Here is a 21,982-nt window from a genome sequence, read left to right on the forward strand (position 1 = left end):
TGGAAGGAGAGGAGGGGAGGATGAAGTTTCTTGTGAATTCCACCCAAATTACAGCCAGAGGCAGCCCACTTTTCCATGAGTGCTGCGTAGAGGGTACCAAATTCTCATTCAGGCTCTGTGAGCTTTAATACCTCTCTCATACTCAATAAAAATGGTCTCCAGTGTGTGTCCATCTAACAGGCCATCATGTTGCCTTTTGCCGTCTTAAGGATGAGTCAACAGGAGCAGGTTAGTGAGAACTAGAAGGTTTGTTGTACGAGCAAGCCTTGTTGGCCTGATCTCTCCTCCTGCCGTAACTGCCCCCCCCCAAATAATTTTAAAGCAATCCAGTTTTGTAAGGAAAAACGGGGAGGGGCATTATGCATGAAAGTAATCAAAACAGTGAAAAGTTAGCAGCTTAAAACACAATCTCTGATTGGTCATTGCCCTGACCTTTGGGTCCAAAACCTGGGATTGCTATTTTGCCTTTTTTCACATTATCCATAATCACTCATATAGCCATTGCTATATAAATGGCAGCCCCCTCAGCCCTCACCACCACAGTTGTGCAGTGGGAGCCCCACCAACCTCACCATCCATGAGGAGTTGTTCAGCCCTTGCTATCAACCCCTATAAATCAGCCCCTCTCAGGTATTGGACCGTGGCAGGTTTTTACTGATTCACAATAATATAAGAAAATAGTAAGAAACAGGGGCGTCTGGCTGGCTCAGTCAATTGAGTGTCTGACAGTCAGGTCATGATCTCAGCCATGATCTCAGGTCCTGGGATCGAACACCGCGTTGGGCTCTATGTTCAGTGCAAAGTCTGCTTGTCCCTCTCCCTCTGCTCCTCCCCCGCTCGCTCTCTCAAATAGATAGATGGGTAGAATAAGAAAGAAAGGAAGGAAGGAAGGAAGGAAGGAAGGAAGGAAGGAAGGAAGGAAGAAAGAAAAGAAAGAAAGAAAGAAAGAAAGAAAGAAAGAAAGAAAGAAAGAAAGAGAAAAGAGAAAGAAAAATAGCCAACAGTTACTGAGCGCTGTGAGTCGGACATAGTAATACGCCCTGTATTGCTAACAGCAAACCTATAGGGCACCATTATTGCCATCCCCACTTCCCCTGAGAGAAAACTGAACCAGAAGCAGCATCCTGGCCTGGATTCTTCTAGCAACAACCAGAATCATGACCACTCCAGAGAACTCTTCTGTGTTCTAAGATTACATCCTTCCTAAATACTTGGTGTCAAACTGACCTTTCTGTCGCAGGACGATGGCAATAGTGAGGTCAGCCCCTCGCCTCTGCCGCATCCTTCCTGCTTCCTGGCCGCTCTGCTAGTTAGGTCTTCGCTGTCTTCCTGGCGGGTTTCCCACCTCCTGGCCTCCTCCTTCCTGCTAGTCTTGCTTCTGCCCAGCCGGATGTCAGTGCTGGGGTCAAGTATGGCTCTGATCTTCCCCCTCCCCTGCTCAGGAACCTTCCAGGAATCCCTGCTACCTCAGCCAGGATTCGGGGCTCTCCGCAGTGAGCCTGTATCCACTTGCTCTGTCACTTTGTCCGAGCACAGAAGTGCCACCCTACAGCTACATTCATGTTCCCATAAGATTAGGGCCTCCTCTTTCTCTTCAGTTTCCCATGCCCCTGCCCCTTGAACCCCTGTCCACCTCACCTCCCTCCTCTCATTTGTGCCTTTACTTATTCAACACACCTTATTCAACTTATTCAACACACCTACTTCGAGCACCGTCCATGAACTGGCTATAGTGTGGGTGCAAGGCCTCTTGGGACTCTCAGTCCAGCAGAAGAGAAAGAACTGAATGAGGAGTCACAGGAGGTTTTACAAAGAGGAGGGGCCCAGCACCTAATGTTGGAGGGTTAAGTAGTCGGGGGTGGGGAGGGACCAGGGAAGGCCTCCCTGATACTGTCAGGACCTCCCCCTCGCCCCAGTTAGCTGTGTCCCATTTCCCCTGTGACTCTTGGGACCTTCTGCTTCTCCTCCCCTGGGGCAAGTGCCTTTCTGTACCCCATTAGACTATCACAGCAAATCTTAGACCCAGGGGGCGCTATGTAAATATTGGTTGGGAATTGAATCATTATGTCCACTCCTGGCAATTCAACTCGTGGAGCTTAGCTATCGTTTCAGCTATCACAGTGATTACGGGGTGGGTGTGCTGCTCCTGACATCATCTGAGTGGGTGGCCTTGCCTTTAGTCTGTTCAGAGAGCTGCTTAGTTCATAGAAAACCGAAGGCTATACCCAACTGTAATCAGGGGTTATTTTGCAGGGTTGGGACTACAAAACAGGTTTCCATTTTATGTTTTCTGTGCTTCTATAAATATTTGAATTTTCCACTGCCAACCTGGATTACCTTCATAATTTGGCATTTTAAATGTCTTCAAGTCAGTTAAACCAAAGAATTATTTGCTTCTCCCACTGCACTTGCTTGCTTTATATTTCAAGAAAAACAAAGTTATCTGGACATACCCCTGACTTCCCAGTCCCACGGAAGTCAATGACTAAAGACCATACATAAATTTGCTGATCTGAGAGGCAGAGGTGAATTGTAAGTGCTTCAAAGCCTCGAGAAAAAAGAGCATTCTTGTGGAGGGTCTGCAGGCATAAAACAAACAGCCAGAGCATTCATCATTGCAGAAAGTGTCCCCAAATTCAGAGGAAGATGACGGAACTGGATGGGACCCAGGCAGAGCTTTCCCCTTCCCTGCTAAGAGCCCGGGCCCACACTTGTGCATAAGGTTTGCATGGCATGGGGGCGACAGGAGAGGCAGGGGCCCCTCTCTGCAGAGTCACCCTGACCTCCACTCCCTGGAATAAATGAACGCTCCCATCACAGCACACTCATCCGTCTGGATGGCTGGGCTCCAGGCCAGCCTGTGGCTGACCCACATAGCCTCCCCCAAAGCATGCAGAGGGCCCCTGCTCTCCCACAGCCACTGAGACCTCAGGCTAAAGGCAAGCAGTGAGCTTTCCCCGGTTTCTTAGAGTGAAATCTCTTCTTCTCCAACCTGGCATTCACCCTGGAGGCAGTTCTCAAATGCATCAACCATGAGAGCCGACCTGGCAGGAAAGAGTCACATGGAGAAGACTCCGTAACAGAAGCCATGACCTTCAGTTGAGGAAGATGTGCAGGCCAGAGCGACTTGGCAGGGAGGAAGCCAGAGGAACAAATTCTCAGATCCTTCCTTCTGCCCCCAAATCTCCTGCTTGTATCTCCATTGGCCAAATAGTGATTAGCTGGCTCCTTACGCTAAACATTATTTGTTGTTTATCTGAAATTCAAGCTAACTAGGCGTCCTGTGTTCTTATTTGCTAAATCTGGCACAACCCTAAGCAGAGACCATCCTACTCACACACACACACACACACACACACACACACGCACGCACTCAGGAGCCCAGGAGGGTGTGACATCCTGAGTGTGGGAGAGGCACAGCTATCGCCTGGGGACAGGCACCACTGGGTACCCCCAGTCACTTACTCACAAAATGCCAGACCCATGTCTCTCCCACTCTGCCTGTCTCAACCACTTGTGGCCATTGTGTTTGAATACATAACCACCAGCACAGAATATATGCTCCAGAAGTGCTATTAAAAAAACCAGAAGTACAACTATTGTGGGCCAATATTTTTAGAAATACTTGTGGGCCAGATGAAATCAACATTTCCAGTCCATTCCAGCAGGCAAGCATTTTATCGGAAGCTCCAAGTCATTCTGTAGTTGGTGACATGAGTGACTGGTTTTTTCCCCTGTACCTAGAGATGGGTCACTTTGAGGTGCAAGAATTGTGAACTTGTCTGTGTGACCAGGAGTAGCCTTTGCAAGACCACTGGTCAAATTTGTGACACAGTCTGTGACTGAGAACACAGTGAGAAAAGAGATCTCAGGTGCCGTCCCCTTCCTGCCATGCTGCTGAGTTGGGCATGAAGGACTTTGAATGAGTCACAATTTTGGGAAATGGGTGAAGGTGGTCAAAAGGTGCAAACTTCCAGTTATAAAATAAAGAAGTCCTGGCGATGTAATGTACAGTATGGTGACTAGTTAACAATACTGTATTGTAAAAAATCCAAAATGCTCTACTGTCTACTCTCTACCTAAGAGAATAGGTCTTTAAAGTTCTCGTCACGAGAAAAAAAATTTTGTAACTATGCGTTGTGATGGTAGTCAGCTAAGCTAACGAAATTATTATGGTCATCATTTTGCAATATATGCAAATATCAAATCATTATGTTGTACACCTGAAACTAATATAGTATGTCAATTATATCTCAATTAAAAAAAAGAAAAGTGAACAATTTTTGAGGGGGTGTCTGGGTGGCTCAGTTGGTTAAGTGTCCGACTCTTGATTTCAGCTCAGGTCATGATCTCAGGTTCGTGAGATCGAACCCCGCATTGGGCTCCGTGGTGAGCATGAAGCATACTTAAGATTCTCTCCCTCTCCCTCTTCTCCTCCCCCCACCCCCCTCTTGTGCTCGTGCGTGCTCTCTCTCTCTCTAAAAAAAATAAAAATAAAATAAAATAAAGGAAACAATTTTTGTTGGGGTGAGTTCTACTTCTTAAACCTTCTTTAGGAGGTAAGTGAACGGATGAATGAACTTGTGAATGAGAATATACGTCCAGACGTGTGTTGAATACATTCTTTTCATGCTTTCTGAGGACGCTGAGGATACCCCAGTTCTATCTCATCGTGGCCTTAGAGATTGGGAACCTGTTTGGAAAACTCCATTATTTAAAAGGCTAAAAATCAGATTTCTGTTTTGCAGCTGTTGCAGAGGTGAGGGAAGCAACCAAGCCTGACCCCCCATTGCCAGGAGGCCTGCAAGCTGACCACACGCCATTTTCCCTTCCTCACACCAGTGGGTACCAGCCTGCCTTGACGTCTTCACCACCCCAGCCCGGACGACCGCATACAGGGAATGCAGCCCATCCCGGGGTGACCTCTGCTGGGTCAAAGCTCCTACCGCCTCTTGCATTTAATCATACAATTGGCCACATAATACTTTCTGAACATAAAGATGTCAAGTTCAATTGCTCCATCAATATACCTAATATGTACCAGGACATTGCAGTTATTTCTTGGTGGAAAGATGGGAAGGAGTTGCTTGGGGCACATCATGCCATTACGCAGTTTTATCCGGATGACGAAGTCACAGCAATAATCGCCTCCTTCAGGTATGTGTTCTTTCTTCCTTTCTTTTTTTAATGTTGTTATGTTATTTGTGATTCAAAAGCAAAAACCTCATAAGTTAAAAAAAAAATTTGTTTTCTGTGTGAGCAACCCTCCTGGTGCATTAAGAGTGTGGATTAACAGCTGACAGTCTGTATCGTTGATCTCTTTTATGTTGATCTTGGCCCCACTGAAACTGTTTATTATCAGAGGCTCTGCATCCTGGGGAACCACCTCCCCCCACCGACCTACAAGTCATGTCAAGTCCCGCTTGACTCAAGAGCTCTCCCAATGAGTAGGAACAGTATTTCTTACACCATGTGAGGAGACATCTTAATCACCCCGTGGGCATGGAGCTTTGAACACATTCCCATCCCTCTCATTTGCCTTATCCCCTGTCTCTTCCACCTGTCCCCAGCACCCCCTGCTCTTGCAGATCACGGTGTTGACATAGCCCTCATGCCTATTGGGGTGGGAAGAAGGTGGAAAGTCTAAAGGCTGGAGAAATGAGACAGACCTTCAGCCACGTGGGGCACCGTCTCCGTGTTCCACTATGTTTTGGCAGGGGCCAGCCGAATGCGCTGGGGGTTGTGACAGGGCTAAGCCAAGTCAGCATGTGTATCTGGAAGAATTCATTGTCGCTAGGATTGCATCAGCGTATTTTCAGCGTACTGCAGACAGTGAGCCAGCTGCTTCTCTTCTCCCCCGTCCCTTTTTTATTCTCTACTCTCTCCTCTTTAGCCAGGAGGGGTTTGGGTTTTTCGTTTTGTTTGTTTTTGAGTCAGAGCCTCCTTGCCCGTACGGCTTTAGAGTTCAGTGGACCTGTGGTCCTTGAAAGCTCAAAATGAGGTCACAGCCACGCAGTTGGAGCAAGTGCCTTTTTCCCTGGGATTCCTCCACTCCTAGCAGAGCCCTCTTTCATCTGGGACGTTTTCACTTTCTCTGGCCTGATACTTGGGGGCAGTCCCAGACAGGGTCATCACTTTTGGTGAATCATTTTGTTTCCTTTTCAGAAAACTGCCTCAGAGATACCACAAGGCTAACAACTCAGAGTTTAGTGTGTCAACACTTCCACAAGATGCACCCTTTTATTTATTTTATTTTTTCATATTTTTTCCAAGTTATAGGCCTGGTTAGCATCAAAGCAAAGAACACAGCTTTCACACTTTCCATTGGTTGATTTAAACTCTGGCTGGGTCCTTCAGGCTGCCACTCTCAGCCAGAGGTTGAGACCATTCAGGAGGTTTGACTACATTCTTTTCCGCATCAGCTACAAGCTGCGGGTATCTTACCATGCCGTAGACACAGCTTCCAGTGAGAGAAGTAAGATCCCCCATTTAATAATGAATAAGGGGCAGTTTACTTTTTTTTTAAGATTTTAATTATTTATTTGAGAGCGAGAGAGAGAGCATGAGCAGGGGAAGGGGCAGAGGGAGAAGCAGACTCTCCGCTGAGCAGGGAGCCTGATGTAGGGCTCGATCCCAGGACCCTGAGATCATGACCTGAGCCGAAGGCAGATGCGTAACCAACTGAGCCACCCACGTGCCCCTAAGGAGCAGTTTAAAGGCTTAAAGAAACAGAAAGCTGGCACATTGGGCTCATCAGGTATCATTAAGAGGAAAGCACTGCCCTGCCGTCTCTCTGGGCTGGGAGTCCTAAACAGGGGTCCTGCCACTGGCCAGCCGTGAGACCATGGGTGAGCTGCCTTCTTGCCAAAGAGATGGGTTTGGACCACGTGACCAGCAGCTTCACGTGTGTTCAAGGGGGCCATGAGATGATTTCAAAGGACCTAAATTGGAGAGTTTTTAAACGTAGAGTAGATAGTGGTATATCTTGGATTTGTGTCTTCAGAGTTCAGAAGGTGACCTGGGTCATATTTTTAGAACTTAAGAAAAAAGATTATACTTTTGCCTGGATTCCGCTTCATTTTCATAAACTCAAAATCTTATTTGACCTCCAAACTAAGCCATAAAGCAAATTTAGTGCTCAGAATTCTTATAAGTGGTGGACACTGTGCTGAAATGAGTAGCTTTGGGGACAAGACCGAGTCCACCATTATAATGTTCTTCAGCTGTATTGAAGTCATGTTCAGGTGACCCAGGAGCCATATAGTGATTCATAGAAGTAAATTATAGTGACTTAATCAGGATTATAAATATCTGTGTAATTTCTTGGCAGGAGAGAAGGATGTTGGAGCCTCTAAATTTGATATCTTTTAGGTGAGGCCCCTGAGGCCCCTGTGAGTAGGGTGACTTGTCCAGGGTTAGTAGGGAGTAAGCTGTCACCCTTAAGCAGAGGGCTTGATATGCACACCTGCAGTGTCTTCTGTTCTCGCATCTCATGGGCCCTAAAACAAATCTTTGGTTGCCCGGAGCAGTGAAGAATTAAAAACTAGTGCTAGGCTTTCCATGTATGGAATTTAATCAGGAATTCATTAGCCTACAATTTGGTTGGAATTGCCATTAACAACACCTGTATGGACCACATGTATTTAAGGGAATGGACAAAGTACAGATGTGTGTGTATTGGCAGGGGTCAGAGGAACTATGGAGAGAAACACAAGGCATTTCGAGTTAGGTCACGGAGCCATTTTTGTATCAGGTGTTACAATAAGAAAAGGTAGAATTATAAGAGATGAAATTTGAAAATAATAGGGTCTCCAGATTGAGGCCCCCACAGCAGTTTGTACCAGCACGCATCCTTTAACTGTGAAGCCATTGTGAGTTGCTAGAGACTGACGGGATACTGGATGCGATTTAACTTTCTTAGTCTTTCTTGGTTCCACATTTCCTCTTCTACATCAGGGAGACCCCACACTTACACTTCCAAATGCCCCATTCTGAAAACAAGAGTTTTCAGAAAACAGGTCTGGTCTTTGACCCTAGAACAAGACCCGTTCTGCTCAAAGGTGTGTGTTAGGTTGTGCGCATACTTAAGGCTGTGGCGCTTTCCCCTCGTATTCCTTCCATTGCTTCCACCCCACCCCCCGTCTTTTCCATGGTGGCCTGATGCCGTCATGGTGCCCTCTCCCTTCCAAAGGAAGAAAAGGCCATGATAAAGTAATTTACACTAAGGAAAGCATTCACATTCACTGGTGACATAATTTTAGACACACGGAGTAGAGTGGTTTTTTTTTTCCAAATCACCACATAGGCAACTGCCCACTAGTTATAAAAACAGCCAGCCTCGCTCATGAAGGTGTTTGCAGGCACCTTATTGGGTGAACAACTACCTGAATGAGTGTCTGGACATTGAGACAAGGAGGGTAGCCCTGGTCTGTGTCCTGCGTGTGCCTGTGAAAAGGATAGAGGGGAAGGGAGAACCTAAGGTCAGGAGCAGAAGTTCTGAGGTAGTGTTAATATGTTAAGATAGTGTTTCCTACAGATTATAGACTTGGCCTTGGAGGGGAAATCAGGGGAGAGGACCTGGCATCTCATCTTTCAGTCAAACCTCAGTTTGTTGAAACTGGGGATGGGAGTGGGGGTGGAAATGATAGAAGAAGTTCATGTGCATTTAAGTACAAGTCCCACCTACTTGGGAAAGACTAAAGGAGATTTAACATCACGAATGACAGTGTTCCGGAGAGATTTTAGAAACTGCCCGGTCTTAGTTTCTGTATGTATATATTTCAAAGTTGTTTTAATAGTAATATATATACTTTGTTAAATACTTAGAAAATACCAAACACATAAAGAGAAACTGTGGCCCACAACCCTGAGGAAATTTTTCCAAGCACATATAAATTTAATATTCCTGAAACGAAATTGGCGTTTCATGACACAGACGATTATGTATCTCGTTTCATTCACTTAATGTTATGAATGTTTTCCTGTATTATTTATTTATTTTTTTAAAAAAGATTTTATTTATTTATTTAACACAGATAGAGACAGCCAGCGAGAGAGGGAACACAAGCAGGGGGAGTGGGAGAGGAAGAAGCAGGCTCATAGCGGAGGAGCCTGATACGGGGCTCGATCCCATAACGCCGGGATCACGCCCTGAGCCGAAGGCAGACGCTTAACCGCTGTGCCACCCAGGCACCCCATCCTGTATTATTTAAAGTCTTCAAAATATTTTAATTGCTGCTGTATGCCACTGTAACCTGCTGTTATAAAACAGAAGCACATATAGAAGAACGTAAATGAAATTATAAAGGGAAAACCTTAAAAACTTTTTTCAAGATGCCAAGGTCCAGGGCATATACAAGGGAAGAAATAACTGATATGGTACTTCAAGTCCAGCTGTCCTCTTGAGCTGGGTCCATTCTGTGCTAATAATTCACATTTTTTCCTCTTTCACTTATATCTATTATAGGTGTAGGAGGCGCTCAGTGTCTGCGGGTGGATTGGGGTATTCCTAATTGATGGCGTGGTGATTAAAACTGAAAATTGCACCCCACCCTGCACACCCCACATTCCTGACCTGGTCCTGGGTGGTGTGCAGCTCAGAGCTTCTAGTTTTTCTCCTTTGCAGGACTTAAGTTCAGCGGGCTGGGCCACCCCCTTGGCTCTGCGACTGGTATGCTGCATCCTTTGTGCCTGATTCCAACTTGAAACTGCAGCTCGTCCATCCATTTGTCCAGATTCGAGGATGCTGCATAGCCAGGGTGTTTTCCTGGAGTCTCTAAAAGAGGGTGTAATTTTGGGGATACACGGTTAGCTCTACAGTCTGGCACAGGGCACAAGGAGCTCTCTGGCTTAGGTGGAAACACTCGCTGGTGGGGTAAAGCACTCCAGGCAGGCACCAGCCATCAGACCCGAAGACTGGGGAGACCAGCTCTCAAGCAAAAACAAAAGCTGCTGTTCCTGTAGGCGGCCGGGCCCTGCAGATTCAGTTTATTGAGGTAATTTGTGGCCAAGGAAAAGGATTTGATAAGTTTTCTATGTAGCCTCGGGATTCCCCACTGGGAATGAAATTCTAGCTTAGTTGTCTGTAGCTTAAGCTGGAAGGACTTTATTGCTTTCTAAAACTTGGACTTCTTTAAACAATTTTTTCATTCTTAATTTTTTTATGGTGGTAAAATATACATGGGCTAAAATGTACTAGTGTAACCCTTTCCGAGTGTCCAGTTCAGCAGCATTAAGTACATTCACGCTGTTGTGCAGCCCTCACCACCATCCATGCCCAGAACGTTCTCATCCTCCCAAGGGGAAACTCCGTGCCCATTAAACCCTAACTCCTCATCCCCTTTTCCCCCAGTCCTTGGTGACCTCTCTTCTACTTTCTTTCCCTGTGACTGTGACTACTGTTGGTACCTCATATAAGTGGAATTGTGCAGTCTTTGCTCTTTTTTGTGTTTCTTTTAAGAAAGCTGTGGAACTTAGCTGCTCCCGAAGAGCCGTTCCTGAGGAAGGCAGTGTAGCCATGAGAGGGCTGTGGACAGGGAGGCTCTGTGTGGCCTTGCAGCTGGCCCTGGGGCTGCTCTGATGGGCTTTGGCAGCTGCTGGCCCTGTGGCTCTGTCCAGGTGGTTCCTGTCTAGACGCGGTGGCTGAGTCCATGCGGTGGCTTTGGTTTTCCCTGGTTCAGACGTTTGTATTTGACCACAATCTGACACGATTTCTACACCTTCTTTGAAGCGATGCGTACACATGGTAAAAATGCTCCAACCATTCATAAATCCTCTCTTCTGCTCCAGCCTCCAGCCCTTCTCCAGCCAGGAGCTGTGGTTACCCACTTCTTCAGTGTCTTTCGGAGATATTCAATCCATATGAGTCGTGTGTGTGTGTGTGTGTGTGTGTGTGTGTGTGTGTGTGCGCGCGTCTGGCCCCAGAGTTCATCTAATAAAATGTTCCAGCGCTGGTTAAATCGATACCCAAGGACTCAACGTTTTTTGTGGCTCTGTAAATACTGTTCTCAGCTCAGTCATGTCGTAGGCTGTGATTACTTCTTCCTGCGTTATAGCTTTTTGATTTTCCTCAATTTAAGAGCTTCCTTATTGGTTAGTTTGCTTAATTTTCTATGTATCAATCTCTCATTTGTCCCTGAACTCTACAACCATCTTCTCGCAAAGTGATGAAATTACCAGGCCTGATTTTTTCCCTAGGAGTTGCCTGTCCTGGAGCTGTCCCTCCTCCTGCTCCAGTCTGGGCAGCGCGCCCCCCAGCTCTGGGGGACAGCTCAGTCCTCTTTGCTCCTATTGCGGGGGCACTTGTCGCTCCCTTTTCCTCCAGGAGCCCCAGGTTCCACATACCCCGCCCCCAACCCCGCCTCTTGGCCTTTGCTCCCTCACTTTGGCACGGAGCCCACCCTCCACTGGCGTGGAGTTTGTATGTCTGAAAATACCATTATTTTTTCTGCCCTCACCTTGAGTTGGTTTGGCTGGATACAGAATTCAAAAGGAAAATAACTTCCTGTTGTCGTTTGGAAGTCATTGATAGATCTTTTCGCTCGCAGGTTTGTTCTTGAGGAGTGTGGTGCTGTTCTGATTCAAGTGTGGTGCTGCTTTAATTCTCTCTGGAAGCTTCTGGGACCTCCACTTTATCTTGGAGTGGTGACATTCCCTGGCGAAGCCCCTTAGTGGGTCTTTTCTCTCCCACTGTGCTGCCCACCTGGGGGCCTGGTTAGGAAAGACCTGGATCTCCAGTTCTGGGGCATTTTCTTCAGTTATGCTCCCCTTCCTGTGTCCTTTCTGGAACACTTACTCAGTTGTTGGAACGCCTAGATTGCTATTCTGAGCTCAGAGCCTTTGCTGGGGAGCCTCCAGAGACTGCCTGCTGTTTCCTTTAGGGAGAAGGAGGAGCTTGGGAACAACCGCTCCTGTCTGCACCTCACGCCCTCCCTGCCTTCCCCACGGCTGCCTTTACTTGCTTGTCTGGGAGGCAACAAGTAGAACTATTTGTGGAAAATCTTTCCTGTGCTCCAAGTAAGATAGATCTGGACTTGCTAATTAATGCAGGCACTAGCCCTTCTCCCCAGATGACTGATCACCTCTTCCTGATATGAATGACTAAAGACAAAGTTTTGATCATGTTCCCTTTGCACTCTCCTTTTCTACTCCTGGCCTGAATTTTCCTGCCTTGCTGATTGGTTTAAGGTAGGTACTCTTAGACTTTTGTGCCTTTTGCATCTGATTTCTGCAGCCCAAGCTGTGTTACTAAACTTACTTATGCCTGATGGTTTCTCAGTTCCCTGGGGCCCCTGCACAGATGTACTTTGCATCCTTGAGCTGTCTTCCTGGGGCTCTGCCCTGTGTCCCTCTGTGGCCTTCACTTTCACTGTGGTCCCTGGCTCCCTAAGTCATGCGGCAAGCCTGCTACAGCGCCGGGGTCCCAGACCCCGAGCCAGAGCCACATCTTCAAAGGCACGGCTGTCCTCAGCCTGTCAGATCTCATCATCAGTCCAGCCCCCTGGGTCTTGCCTCAAGAAAATGACACCACTTCTAAAGTGAACTTGTGAAATATACAGAAAGGACCCCGCTCTTCAGTAGCCATGACCCTGGTAGTTTTTTGGAACTGCAAAGAAGACTAGACTGGTCAGCCATGCAGAATCTTCAGGAGCTGCCAAGAGCAGAGTGCCCCCTTCAGTTACGAGCTGATACTCGTGATGGGTAGGGCGCCATTCTAGACGCATGCTTCTCTCCTTCTTTCCTCCTGCCACCATGACATTCAGGGAGATTTATCAGAAGAGGATTGACTAGGCCCTTATTTGGAGATATGTGTCCTGTTAGGTCTCTTCCCATGTTATCCTAGTGACCTCTAGACATTGTGACCTTTGCTCCTGCCCTAAAGCATGGAGAGGTCTGGCCTTTCTTTGCCCTCGAGTCCTTCCCAAGTCCAGCATTCATTCATTAGGTGAAATTCCAAAATTATATCACTCCTACATGGGAATGAGGGGAAAGGTGAAGACAGAGTATTCTAAGTCAGTGGGGCGCTGCTCAGAGTGACACATCGGGAAATGCAAGTGACAGGTGAGAGTCACGTTATTTGGTCTTGGAAATAATAAGGAGGTAGTGTTAAACCAAGCAGCTCTGGTTCTAGTTCTGAATGACACCATTGTTGTTTGTTGGGTTTTTTAAAAGATTTTATTTATTTATTTGAGAGAGAGAACAAGAGAGCACAAGTAGAGGGAGCAGCAGAGGGAGAGGAAAAAGCAGAATCCCCACTGAGCAGGGAGCCCAACGTGGGCTCTATCCCAGGACCCTGGGACCATGACCTGAGCCAAAGGCAGACGCTTCACCGCCTGAGCCACACAGGCGCCACTGATTGACACCATTCTTAACATATATTTTAGTTACTCTGCTAATCAGAAGCTGAAAGAGAGCTGCAAAATGGCCTTGTTGGGGAGAAATTGTAATTTAAAGTGTTCTTGGGGCGCCTGAGTGGCTCAGTCAGTGAAGCATCTGCCTTCGGCTCAGGTCCAGCCTCACATTGGGCTCTTGGCTCAGTGGGGAGTTTGCTTCTCCCTCTGCCTGCTGCTCCCCCTGCTTGTGCTCTCTCTCACTCTCCGTCAAATAAATAAAATCTTTTTAAAAAAAAAAATTCCGTGTTTGTTCTAAAAACATGTGTTCAGCCTCCAGGCCTAAGTACCTCCCTGTGGCAGACTGACTCCTGATGCCCCGTGCTGTGTTTATCCTGGCAGCTGCCGCCTGTCACCTGTGGGACCCATGGGCCAGGATGGCGTCCCCTCACACCTTGCCAGATTCCTGGTCTCTTTTAAGCATTAAGCTTCAGCCCTTGACAAGGACTTTATTTTGCTTTGGGATAAGTAAGTTGTAACAGGGAGCAAGGTGCTGGAAAGGAGGATGGACCCCTCCATGGTTTTCTTCTTTTACTTTTTTTCCTCTCGCCATGACCTTTGCTCTGTCTGATGAGCAGTGTAGAAGAAATCAGCATCTTTGGGCCAGGGAAGGTGTCCTCTCTTGGACAGTGTCTGCGAGCATTTCAAAGAGTTCCTCATTCCTTCGCCCCTTCCCACCCCCAGCAAAGGACGGGTATCGTGTAACTTCCTGCTTGTAAACATGCTGGAAGGGTGGAAAGCAGGATTCTCAAGCTCTTAGAACCAAGGCTGCCTGTTTATAGCAGATACTTTACAACATGAAGTGTTCAAACTGTAGTATAAGGAAAACGAAAGGTTATCTATAACGAAATAATATGAATGTGAATGTGTAAATGCCAGGCATGACCACTCCAAGAGAGAGCAAAGAGCACCCAGAGACTGGCACCCAGTCACGTCCCCACACACATGGCAGCCACAAATGGAGAGGTGCTGTCAGTGATCTGAGTCATGGCCAAGTTCCAAACAGCACAAAGGGATAGTGGCCCCCATTTTCACGTAGTTGTAGCCATGGGAAATTAGGTGAATATAAAACCAGGCTAAATTCTTTGTGTGTATGTAAATGGAACTGGGTTCTAGTCACAGAAAGTCATCTGGGATATGGAACAGTTGCCCCTGACCCCTAAAAGTTGCACTTGGCACCTAAAAGCCATGGTGCCCCCTAGTTTTTGTGCCCACCTAAAATAACCCTACAAATTTGCAGAATGCCTTGATGGGCCAATACCCCAGTGTAGAGAAGCCTGGTATATAAGCTACCATTGAAGACAAGATGAGTGACAGCACATGCTTTAGTAATGCTTCTTCAGAGAAACAGAACCAAAAAGGGAACGAGAGAAAGTTATTTTAAGGAACTGACTAACGTGATTGTGGGTGCTAACAAATCTGAAATGTACAGGGCATCGTCTAGAGACCCAGGGAAGAGTTGGCATTGCAGTCTTGCGTCCAAAGGCAGTGTGGAGGGAGAATTCCCTCTTCCTGGGGTGCCTGTGGCTCAGCCGTTAAGCGTCTGCCTTCAGCTCAGGTCGTGATCCCAGGATCCTGGGATCGAGCCCTGCATTGGGCTCCCTGCTCGGCGGGAAGCCTGCTTCTCCCTCTCACACTCCCTTTGCTTGTGTTCCCTCTCTCTCTGTCTCTGTCAAATAAATAAATAAAATCTTTTAAAAAACAAACAAAAAAAAGAATTCCCTCTTCCTTGGAGGACCTCTGTCTTTGTTCATAAGGCCCTCCGTTGACCAGATGATGTCCACCCATGTTATGAAGGGTAATCTTAACTCAGAGTCTACTGATTTAAATGTTAGTCGCACCTAAAAAATACATCTAGAGTAATGTTTGACCAAATATCTAGGTACCATGACCTAGCCATGTTGACACATAAGGATTGAGACAGCATATGATAAAGAAGTTGAAGAATGTTCTGTTCCTATAACAGGAACTCAAAGTGTAGTCACTGTAAATATCTTTGTGTGTTTTCTCTGAAGCATAACCAGCGTGCAGCGTTCAGACAACGGCTCTTATATCTGTAAGATGAAAATAAACAACGAAGAGATTGTGTCTGACCCCATCTACATTGAGGTGCAAGGTAAGTCCAGAGGCCACAGAGTGCCCTGTGTTAATTGCTTTGCATATAAAACTCCAAAATTTGGTGTGCCCATTTATAACTGTGTATGCAAACTTTGCAAATTCATAAGCACTGAAATTTTACAAGGTGGTCCTCTTTTGAGACTTCAGATAATAATGAATGTATGACACGAATTCGATTCTCAGAGTTTTAGCTCTATCCTTAGCAATAGGGCTGAGAGAAAAACGGATTATGGACTTTCTTGTCCTCAGGTTTTTTACAGTTTAGAAACCTGGAGACTTTTTTTTGGAAGCGAAATGCATTCCACTATCCAGTTCTCAGTGTTGGTGTCAGATACCACTCACGTGGTCTAGTGGCGATTTGCCTCGGAGTGTGAGCGGTTTTCCCGAACTGGGTCAGCAGCTCCATCTGGGACTCATTTGGGGCCCTAGGATTTATTGGGTACATGGTTCAGTGCAGTTCCATGACATGACATGAGATGGGCTCCTTGGGGATACAAAGTGAGACATGGACTAGGAGAAGGCAGTCTCTGCCCTCAAGGAACTTGAACTGCAATGGGAAGTGTGAGCCCAGGTCCTAAGGCCCCGGGTCTCCGGGTGTGCATGACTGGTTCTGCAATGACAGAGCCTATCAGGCTTCAAGGAGGTGGCACCTCTATAATCACCACAGGTGATCATTCCTCACCAGCCCACAGACTGCCTCCAGGGCCCTGCATCCCAGCTTTTTGAGAACCCCTGCCAACAAAAGCATCCAAACACCTTTCTTATATACTTTCCCTGACCCTCCTCCCCACAGGCTTTAAAGCAGGTGATCGGCTATTCAGGGAAGTTCAACTAGAACCATCTCCTGCTGAAAGGCTGCTCTGCTACCCATTCTTTTGCAAACCTAAACCTCATACCCACTAATGCTGCAGGAGGCCTGAGGGACGGAGCCCTCAGAAGAGCCTCCTTGAGAGCTTTGTTCTAGGCGCATCCCAGGCTGGACAGCTAAGCCTCCTCAGGGTTATGTCAACATCAGCCTGCGGGTGGGGTCAGGATGGTAGTGTTCCTATCTTTGCTGTTCATCTTGGAAATATATTAAGAGGACATTTAACTTGTCAGAACCCCTAGGGGTTGGCCAGGAACTGCCCAGGGCAGGAACACGTTAAGTCCAAATGGAGTTTTTGCAAAACTTTGAAACAGGAAAAAAGAATCCCATTTGCCACTCCCACATCATTCCTTCTGGGACCAGATCTGTGAGTTCCCAGTCCCAAAAGAACACAATTTAAGTCCTTGACCTGTTAATTTTTTGGCACATGCCATAAATGAGTATTAACTGGCTTCCTCTGAGATATTTCTAAAGTTCCCTTCCTTATGGCCTCAATTCTGAATTACAGTCAAAGCTCTTAGGATTATAACTATGTAACTGTGTCTACACTGTTCTCATGAGAGTGTAGTTTGAAAAGCATCCAGCCCTGCACAAGTGTACAGATTTTAAAATTCATTATCACGCATATTAAAGTGTCACACACAGTAGATTGTCCTCAAAAACAGGCGGACCTATTATGTGGCTTTGTTTCTACTCTGTGTGTATTTTGGGAAAGANTTCTGAACACATGCCAGCCTCTCCCAGGAGTCTGAGCAACACCTGATTTCAACACTGCCAGGCCTCCCTCCTGGTAAAACCGGTTCTGAATCACCATCACAACCCCTTTGGGAAAGTATCCTAGAAAGCCGGCTGGAGCTAGTCGGGGAGGAATTGGCTTCTTTTCTTTCTCAGCCAACTTTCAGAAGGTGAAAACTGGCCATTTCAGACCTGAGTGGTTTATAAAGAAATCTATTGCCAAGTTCCAGAACAGTTTCCACTCCCCTTGGGGCACTGGCTTACTTGTGGATCCAAAACATTCTTTCACTGAACTCTCTCCGCAGGACTTCCTCACTTTACTAGACAGCCCGAGAGCATGAATGTCACAAGAAACACAGCCTTCAACCTCACCTGTCAAGCCGTGGGCCCTCCTGAGCCTGTCAACATTTTCTGGGTTCAGAACAGCAGCCGTGTTAATGAACAGCCAGAAAAGTCCCCCTCTGTTCTGACCGTTCCTGGTAAGTCTGTGTCGTGTGATTTCTTTGTTGTTTTCTCTCAAACAGTGGAAGGGATCAAAAGTTTGGTGCCCACTGCTGGCGTAGTAGAAGACAATGAAACAGAGGGGTGGCAGCTGAGGTGGCCGGGGACGTGGAGACGGAGCTGGGTGAATGCCCTGAAGGGTGCCTGTGCTTCAGTGAGCAGAGTGGCCGGACTCCTGAGCCTGGCAGCAGGAGCCCTACTCACACCTCCCATTGCAGCCGGGCCTTTGCTGGCCTGGCAGCTCTTAGACTTCAAGAACCACCGATGTGAAGACCACTGATGTGAGGTTTGACAGCAAGGAACTGCATTGGTCACGGGAGCTGTTGTGGGATGATTGAGTCATTGTGAGATCCTGACCACACTGACAGTCAGTGGGCATCTTGACTCCCATCTGCATGGAAGCTTTGTTCCCGGCACTCCCCTGACGATGCTCTTGGAGTCCCCGCCCTTGCTGTTGCCCGCGCTGCTAAAGCCGCCGGGCTCCCCTTTGGCTTCTCTCATGGCATCTTTCAGCAACATCTGGCAAGGGTGCCACCCCTGAACCCTTCCTTTCTTCATGCCTTCAGTGACTGTGTTGGGAGGGAGTGCTGTATGCCAGAGGCTGTTTAGGTACTGGGAACACAGGGGCGAACTTCTGGAAACAGTCTTCCTGGCTTCCATCCCACTCCAGGGCTCCTCCCCTGCCCTTGACAGCCACATTCCTGGACCTGCTGCTTTTCACTCTGAGACACTCCCCCCTGGGGGAGTTCCTCTACGTCCCCAGCCTCAGTAGGGTCTGTGTGATGGTGGCCTTGAGCTTTGTATCTTCTGAGCTTCAGGCTCATGTACCCAACTCCCTCCCTGGCATTTTCACTTGCTGGGGCACAGGCATCTTAAAATGAACTCTTGATCCACCTCCCCCACAGATATTTTGCCCCAGAATTCCCCATCTTAGTAAATGATATCACCATCAGCCCATCCTTCCTCTTTTCCATTTTTCACATCGAATGCATCAGCAAATTCTGCCCATTCTGCTTCCCGAGTCTGTGTTTTCTCCACCCACACTGCAGCACCCTGCTCCACATCACTGCCGGCTCTCGCCAACACCAGTGCAGGACCTCCCTAAGGGGTTTCTGCTTCCAGCTTTGTCCCCACTCGATTCCATCCTCCTCAGTGGCTCCCCATTGTCTTAGATTGTCACTCAGAGTCATTCCTGCCCCTGCCATTGGCCCTGTGTGCCCAGGCCACCACCCAACTCTCCAACCCAAACCCACCCAACCCTCCAACCCAACCCCACCCCACCTTCTCGTCCCTGCTTATTAAATACCAGTCACCCTGATTGTCTGTCATTTCCTCACACATGTGGCCCTCCTTCCTGCCTCAGGACCTTTGCATTCTCTTTTCTATCTGCCTACAGTGTTCTTCCACCTGCCCTTCGTCCCATGACACAACTCAAATATCACTTCTTCTGGGAAGCCTGCACTGGTCATTCAGCTATTCTAGGTCTTCCCCACCTCTTTATTGACTCCCAGTCATATGTTCTTGTGGACGCCATCATTGCACTCGTCATAGTCTATCATCACCCGTTTATTTGCCTAGCCTCCTTGTCTGTCTTCTCAGAGACTGTATGCTCAGCAAGGACAAGGACTTTGTCTGTCCCAAGGCAGTGCCTGACTCATAGTAGCACTCACTGAATATTCATGGTGACAACAGACCAGCAAGTGAATGCCAACCCCTCAGTTTTATCTCCGGTTCACTTTCCTAACTCCTGACTCCACAAGGAATATTATGGTTTTCTCTGCCTCCATCTGAATTGTCTTTGAGTTTCTCCAAGGAGTTGATAAGCTACTTCTTAATTCAAAGTCAATTTGGGTAACCTCCATACTGTTCTCCAGAGTGGCTGCACCAGCTTGCATTCCCACCAACAGTGGAAGAGAGTTCTCCTTTCTCTGCATCCTCACCAACATCTCTTGTTTCTTGTGTTGTTGATTTTTGCCATCCTGACCGGTGTGAAGTGGTATCTCATCGTGGTTTTGATTTGCATTTCCCTGATGCTGAGTGATGTTGAGCATCTTTTCATGTGTCTTTTAGACATCTGGATGTCTTTTTTGGGAAAGTGTCTATTCATGTCTTCTGCCCATTTCTTAACTGGGATATTTATTTTTTGGGTGTTGAGGTTGATAAGTTCTATGTCGATTTTGCATACTAACCCTTTATCAGATGTCATTTGCAAATATCTTCTCCTACATAATCAACCATGGAGAGAGCCCAAATGTCCACTGATAAATGGATATAGAAGATGTGGGGTATAGACACACACACACACACACACACACACACACACACACACGGAATATTACTCAGCCATCAAAAATAATTAAATCTTGGGGCACCTGGGTGGCTCAGTTGGTTAAGCGTCTGCCTTCTGCTCAGATCATGATCTCACGGTCCTGGGATCGAGCCCTGCATTGGGCTCCCTGCCCAGCAAGGAGTCTGCTTCTCCGTCTTCCTCTCCCTCTGTCCCTGTCCCTGCCCCTGCCCATGCTTGTGCTCTCTCTCTCTCTCTCTCTCACATATAAATAAATAAAATCTTAAAAAAAAAAAAAAGAATGAAATCTTGCCATTTGCAATGACATGGGTGGAGCTAGAGTTTATTATGCCAAGTGAAATAAGTTAGAGAAAGACAAATACCATAAGATCTCACTCATATGTGGAATATAAGAAAGAAAACAGATGAACATATGTGAAGGAAGAAGAGAAAAAAAGGAGAGAGGGAAACAAGCCATAAGAGACTCTTAACGATAGAAAACAAACTGAGGGTTATTGGAGGGAGGTGGGTGGGAATGGGCTAGATGGGTGATGGGCATTAAAGAGGGCACTTGTTATCATGAGCACGGGGCATTGTATGTAAGGGATGAATCACTGAATTCCACTACAGAAACCAATATTGCACCGTATGTTAACTACCTAAAATTTAAATTTAAAAAAATTTTTTAATAAAAAATAAAAATAAATAATTTGAAAAACCCAAACAAAGTCCATTTGAAAACTACACCCCACCCTTTCTAGGATGGTGGCTCTGAAGTCCCATAAGAAAAGATTTGTTTTCATCGAGGTGAAACTGACATACAATCATACAATTAGGTTTATAGAACTTAAATGCACAACTCAGTAAGTTTTGATAAATGTAGACACCACCACTTCTGTCAAGACACAGAACATTGCCCTCACCTCAGAACGTCCCGTCATGCCCCCTTCCCATCAGCTCCCACCTTTCACAGGCGATGGTGTTCTGATGTCTGTCATCATGATTAGTTTGCTGGGTCGTGAACATTCAATAAGTGGAAACATAAAGGATATGTTCTTTTGTGTCAGGCTTCTTTCCCTCAACGTGATGTTTTTGGGGTTCACTCGTGTTGACGTGTGAGTAGTATGTTGTTATTGCCAATAGTGCTTATGGAATGGATGTGCTCTGTTCTATCTGTGTGTGTGGTGAACACTGGGGTGTTTGTGGCTGTTGGCTATGACAAATACAGGAGCTGCAGATACTCGTGTGCAAGGCTCTGGGGAGACATGTTTCTATTTTGTCTTGGATCATACCTGGGAGAAGTGCTGGATCAAAAACTAGGAAACCACTACACTGTGTTCTGAAGTTGTACCAAGTTATATTCCTAGCCACAGTGGATGAGTGTTCCTTGCTTTCTCCATGTCCTTGCCAACATTTGATATGGTAAGGGTTTTTTTTTTCATTTTAAACATTCTAGTGGATATGCAATGGTACATTTTAAATTTACATTTCATTTCCCTAATGTCAAATTTAAAATTAGATTTAGAAAAGATTTTAGTGGGGAGCCTGGGTGGCTCAGTTGGTTAAGTGTCTGACTTTGGCTCAGGTTATGATCTCAGGGTCCTGGGATTGAGCCCCATATTGGGCTCCCTGCTCAGTGGTGAGTCTGCTTCTCCCTCTCCCTCTGTCCCTCCCCACTGCTTATGCTCTCTCTCTGTCTCTCTCAAATCAATAAATAAAATCTTAAAAAGAAAAAAAGAAAAGATGTTAGCATTTCTTTCTTGTGCTTATAGACCAATCATAGATCCTTTTCATTGAAGTATCACTTCGGGTTTTTGCCTATTCTCATAAAAATCTTAGAATCAGCTTGACAGCTTTTGCAGAAGGGTCTGTTGTGATTTTGTTTGCAATTGTATTGAATTTATAGATCAATTTAGGGGGAGATCACATCTTAATAATAGAGACTTCCAATCCAAGAACACACTCTGTCCATTTATTTAGGTCTTCTTTAATTTCTCTCAGCAGTTTTTTATAGTGCTTGATGTAGAGGTCTTATATGTCACTTGTTAAAGTTATTTGTATATATTTTATATTGTTGATACTAGTAGC

At 46.4% G+C, this 21,982-nt stretch overlaps 1 protein-coding gene across 1 annotated transcript in view; it reads left to right on the forward strand.

Moving 5' to 3' along the window:
* MERTK (MER proto-oncogene, tyrosine kinase) overlaps positions 1-21,982 on the forward strand; it is a 106,034-nt gene that overhangs the window by 22,607 nt on the left and 61,445 nt on the right. The window contains exons 2-4 of the mRNA XM_040623198.1: positions 4,749-5,157; positions 15,404-15,504; positions 17,412-17,585. Of these exons, the coding sequence (XP_040479132.1) occupies positions 4,749-5,157; positions 15,404-15,504; positions 17,412-17,585 (684 nt within the window). The remainder of the gene's footprint in view (positions 1-4,748; positions 5,158-15,403; positions 15,505-17,411; positions 17,586-21,982) is intronic.

Source organism: Ursus maritimus, unplaced genomic scaffold (genome assembly GCF_017311325.1).
Source record: "Ursus maritimus isolate PB19 unplaced genomic scaffold, ASM1731132v1 scaffold_6, whole genome shotgun sequence".
Lineage (NCBI taxonomy): Eukaryota > Metazoa > Chordata > Mammalia > Carnivora > Ursidae > Ursus > Ursus maritimus.